The sequence below is a fragment of the Typopeltis vanoorti genome, chromosome 8 (genome assembly GCF_054136105.1).
Source record: "Typopeltis vanoorti isolate ZY-2024b chromosome 8, IOZ_Tvanoo_1.0, whole genome shotgun sequence".
NCBI lineage: Eukaryota > Metazoa > Arthropoda > Arachnida > Uropygi > Thelyphonidae > Typopeltis > Typopeltis vanoorti.
Genome location: NC_143556.1, coordinates 101,545,268 through 101,560,288, shown reverse-complemented (window position 1 = coordinate 101,560,288; position 15,021 = coordinate 101,545,268). Strand labels below are relative to the sequence as shown.

General features: G+C 37.3%; 1 protein-coding gene across 1 annotated transcript in view; it reads right to left on the bottom strand.

The window, feature by feature from the left end:
* The window catches only part of ds (dachsous cadherin-related 1), a 342,130-nt gene that overhangs the window by 173,175 nt on the left and 153,934 nt on the right, over positions 1–15,021 (bottom strand). Inside the window, exon 3 of the mRNA XM_090396431.1 lies at positions 5,833–6,063. Coding sequence (XP_090252557.1) covers positions 5,833–6,063 — 231 coding nt within the window. The remainder of the gene's footprint in view (positions 1–5,832; positions 6,064–15,021) is intronic.

Below are 15,021 nucleotides of genomic sequence, written 5' to 3'. Positions count from 1 at the left end.
TGTGATTTTAATAGTTCAGCAATAGGCATTTTTATTATTATTATTATTATAATTATTATCATCAGCCATAGAGTCGCCAGTTAAACAAGGTCCCCTCTGTTTTCGTCAGGGAACCACGTAGAACAGTGAAAAGTCAGCTACTGGAACAAGCTCCAACTCAACATCTAGAAGAAGAAGAAGAATAAACCCAACATTAGAAGAACTTAAGATAGGAACCATCAATATAAGGAGTATTAATGGAAAGAAAATCGAACTTGCAGAAGAATTGGAAAAGTACCATGTGGACATAATTGGTATTACTGAAACAAAAGAAGACGATAACAGGTGAGATCTCACTAAATAATAAGTATAGGATGTTATTTTCAGGCAATAATGATCAAGGAAAGGAAGGAGTCACAATAACTATTCTTGTTGAGAGGCTTATATGCTGGTTAAACATGATAACTAATATTTAAGGAATTGACAGCATATACTAGATATATAAATTAAATAAACTTTAATATATACTTTCTGATATTTCGGCAAACGTCACGTTGCCATCTTCTTGGGAACTTAATACAAAGACACGTGCACACAAGTACTACATAACAGCAAATGAGAACTGAAGCTAGGAAGCTAACATTTTCCTAAAGTCCTGATGGTGCCCCCTGGCGGGCTATATTGGTGGTTCTTGGCCTTTGGGCTGAAGTTCTTCTGATAAATGTTTCCCAAATTTGGGGCAGTCTCATGCATCCAAATTTGTTGAGGTTTGGCATGTTCCTAAGGGCTGAGGCTGATTCCATGAATAGTCTTTCATACTTGAACTTGCTGCGGTGTATGACTGTGGCTTTCTTCCATCTTATTCTGTGGCGAGTATCCAGAGTGTGGTCTGCAAGCCCAGAGTGGCTGTACTGGTGAAATCGGATGTAATCCTTGTGTTTTGAGATTCTGATATTTGCTGTCCTGCCTGTTTGGCCAAAGTAAGACAATTTACAGCTGCAAGGGACCTGGTATACACCAGGTAGGTCTAGGGGAAGTGGTTGGTCTTTAGTGGAGCGGATAAGGGATGCCAATTTTCTATGTGGTCTGTAACAAGTGGTTAAGTCATGTTTTCTTAAGATTTTGTTGATTTTTTCCGAGGTGCCTCAGATGTAGGGAATGGTGATGGATTTAGAGTAATCTTTTTTTTGTAAAGGGGAGGGGGTAGTGGGTTGTGGATAACTGGGTTAAGTATTTTCTGGATTTTTTTTTGGGGGGGGGGGTAGTCATTGGCTGAGAAAGTGTCACGGATGTGATTTAGTTCAGTGGTTAGGGCTTGATCATTTGAACAGATTATTTTTGCCCTGTTGAATAGTGTCTTAATAACTCCATATTGTTGTGAGGGGAGGTGATGGGATTGTTGGTGAATGTATCTGCCTGTATGGGTGGGTTTTCTATAAACTGAGAAAACCAAGGTTCCATCAGGTTGGTGGGTGACTAGTGTGTCTAGGAAGGGGAGGTTATTGTTTTCCTCTTTTTCCAGGGTGAACTTGATTCTAGGGTGTTGGTTGTTTAAGTGTGTTAAGAAGGAGAGGAGTGAATCCGGGCCATGTGGCCAAATAGCAAACACATCATCAACGTAGCGAAGCCATATGGTAGGTTTTTGTGGGGCTGAGTTTAAGGCTTTCTCTTCAAAAGTCTCCATAAAGAAGTTTGCCAAGGGTGGGGAAAGTGGTGAACCCATGGCTGTCCCCTCTATCTGTTTGTAGAATTTTTCCTGCCAAACGAAATAGCCTGAGTTCATTGTAAACTGAAATAGGGCTGAGATATCAGAAGGAAATTTAGCTTGGATTAGCTCTAGGGTTTCTTTGAGGGGTACATTCATGAATAGGGAGGAGACGTCAAAACTGACCATTATGTCGTGTAAGGTTTTCTATACTGGCTTTGAAGTGGGCTGAGTTTTTTATGTGTGATGGTGTGTTGCCAATATAGTTTGAGAGCGCTTTGGCTAAATGCTTGGCGCTAGTTTGTAAGTGGGGGAATCAATGCCATCCACTATGGGACGTAATGGCACATTTTCTTTATGTATTTTTGGGAGCCACAATAATTTTTGAGAGTCACAATAGCATTCAACACCAAGCATGAAGATAAACTTCTTGATTGGAAGGCAGTTTTAGGTAGAGTTATGTGGGTATACTTCAAAATGAGGACATGGACAATGAAACCTATTTGTCTATAGTCACACTGAAGGTTCTTCTAAGAAAGAAGTGGAAAAATTTTTTTTATTTAGTCATTAGAACAGGCAGCTGATATAAAGAAAATGGAAAAAGTAGTCCTTGCTGGAGATCTGAAAAGCAGAGTAGGAAATGAATCCTATCAGGCATATAGGAACATTTTGGGAAAATCTGGAGAAAAGGCAAAGCTAATAATAATAATAATAACAAAGCAAATAATAATGAGTATTTACTGAACTTCTGCTCAGTACATCGAAGACTCCAGTAATTTATCAGCCAGTGTTTATCGAAAACCTACCTTTACTGGCAGATACATTCATCAAAAGCTGCTCATCACACCTCTCAAAAAATTGGTGTTATCAAGTCTAATCAACACAGCACATAATGTGTACTCCTCTCCCTGAAGCTTAAAACAAGAACTTCTCACTATCAAAACATTAATGGAATTTAATGGTTACAACTATAATGAAATCCAGGTAATTGACACCTATGTTCCAACAACTCAGGATTCTTCAAAACCATAGGGTTCCAATCTCTTATATTTCTGGCATCTCTGAACTGATTAGTAGAATTTTGAAAAGTATCATCTCATTTCCAAATATTTTCCTATGAATAAAATTTCTCATCTGTTGCCATCTCCAAAAGATGAACTCTCACCTCTATCATTAGCTGGAGTTTACCAGATGTCTTGTGAATGTAATCTAACGTACTTTGGGCAGATAGGCTGTTCTGTGGAAAAAAGAATTAATGAACATCAACATTATGTCGAATACATGAAACCTCAAAAGTCTGATCTGGCACAACATAGTATTGACACTAAACACAATATCCAATGAGATGAAGCACGTCTCTCCATAGAAGCAGGTTTAAATATGAAAGCTTTTTCAAAGAAAGTTGTGAAGCTTTTTTGCATCAGCCACATCTGAATCAGAGCAATTGTCTCTCTCTCTCTCCCAAAAGTTTAAGAGATTCTTATTTTATGTAACCATCAAAAATAGTTTTTAATAATATTATTTATTAATATTAATTTCTAGCATGTGGCAACAGTTTTTAATTGGTAAACTATTGACTGCTGTATGTACATTGTATTCCCGTTTCTTTGATTTGCTTGTTTCTATGCACTGATGATGTACTGTTATTTTCAGTACGAAATATCTGTACTTTCATTTCATTAAAGTTAATTACTGTGGTTATCGTGTAATTTATTGTTTGAAGTTCTTCAACATCATGTTTGATTGTTTTGTGGTACTGTAGGCAAAGAATTAATTTTTATGGATGACAATGCCACACCAAATTGTACACAAGCAGTAGAGATATTTCTGGAGACCGAGGATATTAATTGAATCAAGTGGACAGCATTGTATATTAATTCCCTAACATCCTTTTGCCAAAAATATATTACAATTTAATTTGTATGAAATTGTAACAAATTTTTGTGTAATATAATTTCTTAGTATGCTGGCAATAAATTTATGTTCACATTTGGCTGTAGTCATGAAATTTTTTCATATACAGGTTAAAATGTGGTTCATCCTTAGCTTTTGGATACCAATGAAGTTCTGTCTATCTCTCAATTTCATCTTACACATTCACAAAATTCACTCCTTTTTTCCTCATATAACTCATAAACTGTTTCCTCATAAACTGTTGACAGGTAGTTACAGGATTGAAACTGGGGAGTTCTTTCGCTGGAACAGCAGGAAGGAGTGATGACAAGGGACCATCCCTGGAAGTTACAAAAGGAGGCTGTGAGCAAGAGGGTGAGGAGTGGTTTCTTTGCATGGAGGGCGGTTGAACCATGGAATGCATTGCCTCATAGAGTGGTAAGAGAAAGAACAGTCAAGGAGTTCAAGGAGTGGTATGATAGACTTTTGTGTTTCCTAGGAAGGACCTCCCACGATTGGTCTTTTGACTCTATGGAGGCCTGAATAATAATAATAATAATAATAAAACTCATTACTGTCATATCTAGTCAACACACTGGCTGCCTTTCCTATCACACTGATATCTTTTACTTTCCTCAACAATTTAATTTGTACGAAAATTAAATTGATTCATTGATTATATTGATTCTAACATTCTCTTTGTTCCCAACTAAATCATTTGTTCCCTGCCACTGCCAACTCTATTTTGCTTGCTTACTTCTCATATCCAGTAGCTCAAAAACTCTGCTCATTCTACCTCCAGAAAAAAAAAAAAAAAAAAAAACAGCCTTGTGCACCTTATTAATCACACCTCCAACAACAATTGAATCTCCATATAAGGAATCATTTGTTATCTCTTTTACATGGCCATCTTTCATTCCATGCTTCTTCACTCTTCTACAGTTCTATCATACACTTCATCTTCACCAATTCCACTTTCATACCTTGCATCAGTTTCTCACTGCCATTCATGCTCACTACCTTACCATTACTCGCACTCTTTCACTGTCAGTCTTGTTTGCTTCTGTACCTGTATTCATGGTCCATCATTTTCGCTTTTTTTTCATACTACTACTCACATCAAAGAAGAAAAAATCACCTGGGGGCACCAGGTATCGATTGTGTTTATAATAAAGTGACAGTTGTGTAGAATAAACTACTGGATTTTGCAAAGATGTTTGGCAGGATATCACGTGAAATTCCATTACATAAACTGGAGTTGATGGTGAAGAATATGAAGCTGATGATATTATTAAGAGGTTGGCTTATGGAAAGACATCAAAGAGTAGTATATGGGGAGTACTGAATCCATGATTACTAGTAGATTTATTATTATTCAGGCCTCCATGGAGTCAAAAGACTCATCGTGGACGGTCCTTTCTAAGAAACACAAGTCTATCAAGACTCATTGAGGGAGGTCCCTCCTACGAAACACAAAGTCTATCATACCATTCCTTAAATGCATTGACCGTTCTCGCTCTCACCACTCCATCAGACAATGCATTCCATGGTTCAACCACCCTCCATGCAAAGAAACCACTCCTCACCCTCTTGCTCACAGTTTCCTTTCGTAACTTCCAGGGATGGCCCCTTGTCATGACTCCTTTCCGCTGTTCAACCAAGCGAAAGAATTCCCCAGTGTCAACCCTGTAATCACCTATCAACAGTTTAAAAGTCTCAATCATATCATCCCTCCTTCTTCTATCCACCAAACTCTGCAGTCCACACTCCCTCAGCTGATCCTCATAACTAACATTGTACAGTCCCGACACCATCTTTGTTATCCGCCTTTGTACCCTTTCCACAGTTAATTTATCCCCTTCAAATCCTGGGGGCCAGATCTGAGAACAATAGTCTAAGTGTGGTCTGATCAGAGGCTTATATAACGGAATGATAACAATTTCATCTCTGCAGGTCAGTGTCCTTCTCATTATTGCAGCAATCTTCTGCGTTACCTTTACTACCTTTGCAATATGTCCCCTAAATTTCAGATTTTTATCAATCATCAAACCCAGATCTCTTGTCTCTCCTACTTCCTGCAGTTTAACTCCTCCCATAGAGTATGCAGCATCCCATCGATGTATCCCAATTTGCTAAAGGTGATCTATAAATTAAATATCAAAGGAAATAATTTAAGTGAAATATGCAGCTGTTTAGACTATATGGCATTAAAAATCATAATTCATAACAGAAAACAATAAAGAACAATACAATACCTGAATTGTGATCTATTCTAAAAAGTCCTTGTTCATTTCCAGCAATAATTTGATAAGTAATACTGCCAAAAACACCAGAATCCTCATCTGTTGCTGCAACAACTACTACAGGAGTAGAAATGTGAAGCCCTTCCTGCAAGCTGACATTATATTCAAGGGGATAAAATATTGGTTTATTATCATTTACATCCATTACCTGCACTTTTATCATTGCAATGGTACTGAGTCCACCTACAAAATAAAAGAAAATTAATTTAACACATGCACACATGCACACAATTAATCAATCAATCAAGCAAACAATAAAATGGGAGAGTTGGAGTGTATGTGCCAAACAGAAATCAGCAATTGAATATAAGTGCTGGCAGCAATAAGATTATTTACATATTTTAAGATCTTTGAAATATTTTTTTCCTTTTTTTTTTTTTCTTCCCATACTTTTTTTTGTTTGTTTCTTGTCTGAACATGACATGTAATATGACTTGAAAACTTTTGATCCTCACATTTTCCGGTGATTTTCTCATCCCTTATGTAACAAGCATTCACTTGCTTTGTTGAGAATGCTTTCTTGCAGTTGCCATTTCCCTGACTCAAAATGGATAATTAATATCCACTTCTTCTTTGTATATATGATGTGAGGATGTGAGTTCAATGTTGCAAAATGTAAGGTTTTAAAATTTGGAAAACAAAGATGGGATGCAGAATTTATGCTTGGTGAGAATATATTGTTGGAAGTAGAGGAAATAAGAGATCTGGGGGTGATAGTGGATAAGGATCTAAAATTTAGGGGACACATCGCCAAAATTGTGAAGACAACACAAAGACTTCTGGGAATGATGCGGAGGACACTGACATGTAGAAGTAGGGAGATACTTGTTCCAATGTATAAGGCTTTGATTAGGCCACACTTGGACTATTGTGCCCAGATTTGGTCACCGGGTTTTCAGAAGGATGAAGAGATGTTGGAAAGGGTCCAAAGGCGAATGACTAAGGTAGTTTCTGACCTCTGGAATGTTGAGTATGAGGAAAGATTGAAAAGATGTAATTTGCAGAGTCTCGTGGAGAGAAGGAAGAGGGGAGATATGATAGAGACCTACAAGTTGGTAAGGGGTTGTTATAGGATCAATGGCGGAGAAGTTCTACAGAGAATAGTGGGAGATCAGGGGAGAACCAGAGGTCATCCCTGGAAACTGTATAAGGAGGGTGTGAGTAAGGGAGTGAGAGGCAGGTTTTTTTCGTGCAGAGTTGTGAGTGATTGGAATGCCCTGCCTGAGAGCGTGGTGTCTGCAAGTAGTTTGAATGTGTTTAGGACATGGTATGATGAGATGTGTGTGGAAGATAAAAGGACCTCCTAGATGAGTCTTTGACTCCATGAGGTCTTGTTTTAATAATAATAAATAATAATAATATATATATAAGCACACAAACAATGCTTATTATAATCATTCACTTTCTACACACTTACTATGCTCTGCAATACATTCCAAGCAAGCACCACTCTCTTCATGAAAAACAACTACTTCTTACATCCTTGTGAAACTTTTACTGTTGATTACTCATTCATATCCATTTCCATTGAAAAAATTAGACATGGAGACGTGAACTTGTGGTTCTCCAGTTTGCAGATGATCCTCTTAGTACCAAGCATTCACCTGTGTTGAATCACACCTGTGTTGAATCAGGGAAACGTGTTGCCATTTCCCTGACTCAAAATGGATAATTAATATCTACTTCTTCTTTGTATATATATATAAGCACACAAACAATGCTTATTATAATCATTCACTTTCTACACACTTACTATGCTCTGCAATACATTCCAAGTAAGCACCACTCTCTTCATGAAAAATTGTGAAACTTTTACTGTTGATTACTCATTCATATCCATTTCCATTGAAAAAATTAGACATGGAGACTTGTGAACTTGTGGTTCTCCAGTTTGCAGATGATCCTTTAGTATTCTAGTACCAAGCATTCACCTGTGTTGAATTGCATTCTTGTAATGCCACTTTAAAAATTTTTGAAAATAATCATAGCTTATTTAGCAAACTATGGATTGCACTTTGTATTGCAATACTTTAACACTGAACATCTATATATTTACCTTTTAGTAGTACTTCTAATTAAATGTTTCAACTTTTTGGTTTTCTTTAGTAGTCAGGTAGAAACCCAGAATACCACACTGGCTATATTTAAAGTTATGTATTTTCTGTAACCAAACTGTTAATCAATAAGAAATCATAAATAATAAAGGTAACTGCAAAAAATGCTTTAATTTAGCATCAAAGATTATTAAAAAGGGAGGATAATTTGTGTCACATACTCACAGACAATATTTTTGTGCTGAAACTTTAAAATTTTTTAAAATGATTGATATTGAACTTGTTTTCATCCTTATTTTATCCAATCATGGGCAAACAAAGATACTGCATGTGAAATATGTTTATGATTAGGATATTTATATAAACAGAGGCAAATAATTTCACATCAAGTTGCCTCTGTACACTTAATAATAATAATAATAATTATTATTATTATGGGTATCTCCATGGAGTCAGTAGACTCATTGCGGGAGACCCAAACTATCAAAACAATATCTATCATATCAGTTCTTGAATTCATTTATAGACGAAGAACTCACAACTGAGTCAGGCAATGCATTCCACTCATTTACCAACCTCCAGGTGAAAAACGTCGTTCTCACACCCTTGTTAACCACACTTTTCCTTAATTTTTCCAGGGATGGCCTCTTGTTCTTTCATTACTATCACACAGCTGAAACATTTCCCCTGTATCAATCTTATAAAAACCTTTTAGTAATTTAAATATTTCTATCATATCCCCCTCTTCTCTGCCTATCAACCAACTTCTGCAATCCACAAGTTCTCAATCTATCAATGTAGGGAGCATTTTTTACGTCATTCACCAACTTAGTCACTCTCCTCTGAATCCTTTCCACAACCTCCTCATCTCCAAGGAATACAGGTGACCAGACCTGAGCACAATAATCCAAATGTGGAAGTATCAATGCTTTCTAAAGGGGAATAATAACCTCTTTATCTCTGGATGTTAGTGTGTTCCTCAATAACCAAGTAATCCTATGTACAATCTTGGACACCTTAACAATGTGTTCCCTGAACTTCATCAATCTATCTACCAACACCCCTAAGGCCCTAGCCTCATCAATCTCTTGGAGTACCATTCCATCAATGTATACAGCTGGTAATCTTTTAATCCCAAAATTCATAACTTTACACTTTTCCACATTGAACTGACATCCATTTCCTTTTGCCCATTTTACCAGCTTATTTAAATCATCCTGCAAACTCTCAACATCAGCTTGATTTTTTATTGTGCTACCCAACTTTGCATCATCAGCAAACAACTGAATATCTCCCTGTAAGCCATTTCCTATATCATTTATGTACAAATTAAACAAAAATGGCCCAATCACAGAGCCCTGAGGCACACCACTGGTCACCTGCCTCATCCTGGACACAGTACACTTTCTTCTCAAGCATGTATAATGTCATACATTATGGAAAGAGTCACTACCCAGACCATGTATATTTTCCATATACATGTATGTGGTAAGAAAGGTGTATCACCTTACTATTAAAATGCTCTAGATCAGAGATAGTTGTAGAAACTTTTTTTTTCATTTGGTCACAGAGTACAGGGTTGACACTGGGGAGTTCTTTTGCTTGGTTGAACAGCGGGAAGGAGTGATGCAAGAGGCCATCCCTGGAAGTTACGAAAGGAAACTGTGAGCAAGAGGGTGAGGAGTGGTTTCTTTGCATGGAGTGTGGTTGAACCATGGAATGCATTGCCTGATGGAGTGGTGAGAGCGAGAACGGTCAATGAGTTCAAGGAGTGGTATGATAGACTCTGTGTTTCTTGGGGGGGGGGGCCTCCCCTCGATGAGTCTTGATAGACTTTGTGTTTCTTAGGAAGGACCTCCCATGATGAGTCTTTTGACTCCATGGAGGCATGAATAATAATAATAATAATTATTATTATTATACTTGATAGGAAGTCATATTCCTTTTTAATTCTTTATCAAGTCTATGGAAAAATTTACACATAAAGTATCTTCACAACCAGGCTACTTGTATTCTTGGGTTTGGCTCCTATTAATGAGACCTATCATGTCTGAACAGAAATGCACTTTGCATTATCGGATACTAAGGCTAATTGATGTGAAGCCAACAACAGTCTCTATATACAAGCAACCTAGTCACAAAGATATTTTACATGCAAACTTTTCTTGCTTACACTTGTATAAAGGATCAAGCAAGAATATAATTTCTTTTCACGTATGATTCTAAGATAAGGTAATATCTTGTCAAGACCCACTGCCATATTAATATCATTTACTTAATTTTTCATATATACCCTGCTCACTACCAGTCTCTCCTCCTCCAGCATACCATCTATATTCAAACTCCTCATGATGCTGCATTCATGAGGATGAAATAGCCTGATAAATTGCTTTTTAAATATTTCAACTCTATCCCCTACAGGAGTTACCATCTACCATTTTCATTCACCTACATCCTCCCAGAATCATTACTTTCAAGATATTGAAAGACCTCTTTTAGATTTTTCTTGGCTTGATTGACTAATTTCTGCTCATACTGCAACTAACCAAGTCACCTTCCTGGCCTGCTCTTATATTCCTCATGAAACTAATTATTATCCTTCATCTGGTGCTGTTTCCACAAAGCCTTCATTTTTTCAGATTGCTTGCTTAATCTTATTATTCATTTTTACTCCTATCTTATTCAGCCTTTTCATTTTTTGGGATACACTTAGACATTCCTGCAGTTAAATAGCTTTTGATCAGTGCAGCATCTATCTCCTTTCAGCCCAACTCCTTATTCAGTGCTATAGCTCTCATTTGTCTCCTACATTTTTCATAATCACTGGCTCTGTAGTTCCACATATATTCTTTTCTCATATAAGTCCTCATATGACTGACTACAACCCAGATGATTACCTAATGATTACTCTCACCAACTGGAGGAAGGTTAAACTACTTACAATCGCATTCTCTGATGATATGATCAGAACTAAGAATCTCAATCTGTGCCCTCTATAGCAGGCTGTGTAGAATACCTCAAGAAATTTATTTTCCCTATTCCCAAATTCTCTCCCCCACTTCCTTCTAATCAGTCCTACCATAAACAAAATCAACCAAAATCATCAGCATTTCCTTATTTACTAATCCAAGTTGTCTACAATTGCTTCATCACCTACCTCCACATTACATAACCTACATCCAACTAAATGGTTCATCTTGTCAATCTCCACCTTACACCATACTGCCTTAAAACCATTCAAATATTGCACAAATAAATAGTCAAGATGTTATTTTTGATTGAATTATTACCTCTTGATCCTGAAACTAAAGGATAAGAATTTGTCATAGTTTCAGGATCAAGAGGTAATCATTCCAATTTAAATTAGAACGGTATAATAAGGTCTTTGAACTTTCTTTGCACAGACATTGTGTTTCATGAACTAGGTGAGTATCATTCCAAAATTTTCTGCATTTAGTCTGAAAGCCATGCTATGCAAAACCACATGTGGAATTTTTGGTACTGAATAAAGTACTAATCCCCCTGTTCATGAATACCCCCCCCACACACACACCTGGTGATTGGCAGGAAATCTGGAATTTTATTAATAGGAAATAAGGTAGGTATCAGATTAAACTTTTTTTCAATTCTGTCAATATGTTCAGAGATATCAGAAATATATGTGATAGGAAAATGAAAAGAGGAGTTCTGTGAGTTAATCACTCTTGGATATCCTACTTATCCATACAGTTTCTTGTCCACCAGTATTTATTATAAAACTAGTTTAAAATGTATGTGAAAGAACCAACAACATTTGTTTCTTCTCTTCATCTTTGAAGCTCAAGCTTCTTCCAGTCAGATATGCCATATGCAATCAAATGGTTATAATCGTCAACATATTCAGTCTTGCAATCTTACATCTAAGGTTACCACAATAGCATATAGAGTTTCTATCTCATGTATTTCTGGTATCTAGGACCATATTAAGAAAGAAGTAATTTCATTTGATACCAACATTTTTTCACACAACAAAATTTCTAATATCCAGCCAATCACCAAGGATAAACTGTCATCTCAATCTTTAGCTATCAAAATCCATGGAATGTAATTTATCATATTTTGGACTGATTGGTCATTCAGTGGAAAAAGAATTAGTGAACAGCAATAGTATATTTACAGCACCAAATATCATATTACTATACTAAATATAGTAGAGCAATACTATATTTAGTTCTGTAAATCTCACAAATCTGGTCTCATACAGCATGCCACTGAGAACAAACATTAGCATGTTTGTTCTCAGTGGATTTGCTAAAGGGAGGCCATGTTTTAGCAGTCTACTTACTTATTACAATAAGGTGACAGAGCATTGGAAGTGTGGGATCGATACCCAGCAGTATACTTAAACTTTGCAAAGGCTTTTGATAGATTACTACATGATAAGTTGATAGTCAAACTAGAGTGGATGGGGTTGTATATTAGACTAGTACATTGGATTGCAGATTGGCTATCTGATAGGTATCAACAAGTTATGCATGGGAGAGCAATAGGATGCAATATCCCACATGGGAGAGCAATGAGAGCAATATCCCACAACAGGAAAATCACTAGTGGTGACTTTCCTGTTGTGGGATATTGTTTTAGAGCCATTGCTGTTTAACTTGTATGTTAATGATATTGGGGAAGATTGGGTTGGGGATATTCGCTTGTTTGCAGATGATGCAAAGTTGGGAGAAACTATGAGGAGTAGAGTAGAATGTTCTGGCCTTACAAGAAGATTTGAATAGATTGAGTGAATGGGCTCAGGAGTGGGGATACTAATTCAATGTTGCAAAATGTAAAGCTTTAAAATTTGGGATACAAAGATAGGATGTACAATTTATGCTTGATGGGGATATATTGTTTGAGGTGGAGGAAATAAGAGATCTTGGGGTGATGGTGGATAAGGATCTAAAATTTAGAAGACACATTGAAAAAATTGTGAGGACAAGACAATAAATTCTGGTAATGATGCAGAGGACACTCACTTATAGAAGTAAGGAGATTCTTGTTCCATTGTATACATGGCTCTGATTTGGCCACACATGTACTATTGTGCACAGATTTGGTCACCTGTTTTCAAAAGGATGAACAGATGTTTGAAAGGGTCCAGAGGTGACTGATTAAGGTAGTTTCTGATCTCTGGAATGTTGAATATGAGGAAAAGTTGAGAAGATGCAATTTACAGAGTCTAGTGGATAGGAGGAAGAGGGGTGATATGATAGAGACGTACAAGTTGGTAAGAAGTTGTTATAGGATCAATGTTGAAGAGGTTTGTCATAAATGGGAGGAGATCAGGGGAGAACAAGAGGCCATCCCTGGAAGCTGTATAAGTAGAGTGTGAACAAGGGATTGAGAAACAGTTTTTTTGCATGCAGAGTTGTGAATGATTGGAATGCTTTAGCTGAGAGTGTGGTATCTGCAGAGAATTTTAATGTGTTTAAGACATGGTATGATGAGCTGCATTGTATGATAAAAGGACCTCCTAGATGAGTCTTTGACTCCATGGGGGTCTTAGGGTAATAATAATAATTATAATTATTATTATTATTACGAGACACTTCCAGGGAACCCAAGGACTCATCAAGAGAGGGTACTGCTCTATAACTCTTCATCTCCACCACTCAATCCACCAACTACAACAAACCATCGTCATCTATATCAACGTAATCTACCACCCATCACCACCACTAGTATTTTCACTGACAATCACAAACATCCATGCCTACGGTGGGATTCGAACCTGCAGCTTTTGGCTGGAGAGCGGATACTCTAACCACTTGGCCAACCAGGCATTATAATAATAATAATAATGATAATAATAATAATAATAATAAATATACAAAAAATCAATCAGTTCTCTTACTTATTATTATTATTATTATAAACACCCGACCTCCATGGAGTCAGAGACTCATCGTGGGAGGTACTCACTATTGCATACAATGCTAACATCCAACCGTGTCTTAAACTGATTCAATGTGTCCACAACACACTCAGGCAATGCATTCCACTCACCAACCACCCTCCATGCAAAGAACCTGCTTCTTACTCCTTTGCTCACACCCTCCTTACACAGCCTCCAGCAATGGCCTCTTGTCCTACTTCCTTCTCCACTTCTATAAAAAATCTCTTCCATGTCTACCTGATAACAACCTCTGACCAATTTATATGTCTTGATCATATCCCCCCCCTCCTATTCACGAGGCTCTGCAACTTACATTCCCTCAATCTGTTCTCGTACTCCACATTCCAAAGACCACTGACCACCTTTGTGAATCTTCTCTGTACTCTTTCCAACATATCCTCGTCACCATGAAAACCTGGAGACCAAATCTGTGCACAATAATCCATATGAGGCCTGATCAAGGTCTTATACAATGGAATCATAACCTCTCTATTTCTGCATGTCAGGATTCTCTGCATCATTGCCATTATTCGATGTGATGTCTTCACAACTTGTGCAATGTGACCCCCTGAATTTCAGGTCTTTGTCCACCATCACTCTCCTAGATCTCTTATCTCCTCTACTTCTGTTAAAGTTTTCCCACCAAGTGTATACTTGGCATCCCGTCGATGCTTACCAAATCTCAAAACCTTACACTCGGCAACATTGAACTGACAGTTCCACTTACCTCCCCATTCATGCAATCTATTCAAATCCTCTTGTAAGGCATTAACATCAGCCTGACTGTACATTGCTCTCTCCCCAGTTTTGCATCATCTGCAAACAGCTGGACATCACTAGTTAAACCAAACCCAATATCATTAACATACAAATTGAACAACAATGGCCCCAAAACTGACCCCTGTGGCACACCACTGGTGATCTTTCTCTTTCGAGATACTGCACCCCCCCATATACAACTTTCTGATACCTATCTGACAGCCAGTCACTGATCCAACACAGAAGTCTGTTATCTAATCCCATCTCCTTCAATTTAATTAACAGCTTGTCATGTGGCAGTCTATCAAAAGCCTTTGCAAAATCCAAGTACACCACTGCATATGCATCTCCTCTGTCCAAGGTATTTGTCACTTTGTTATAGTACATAAATAAGTTAGTGAA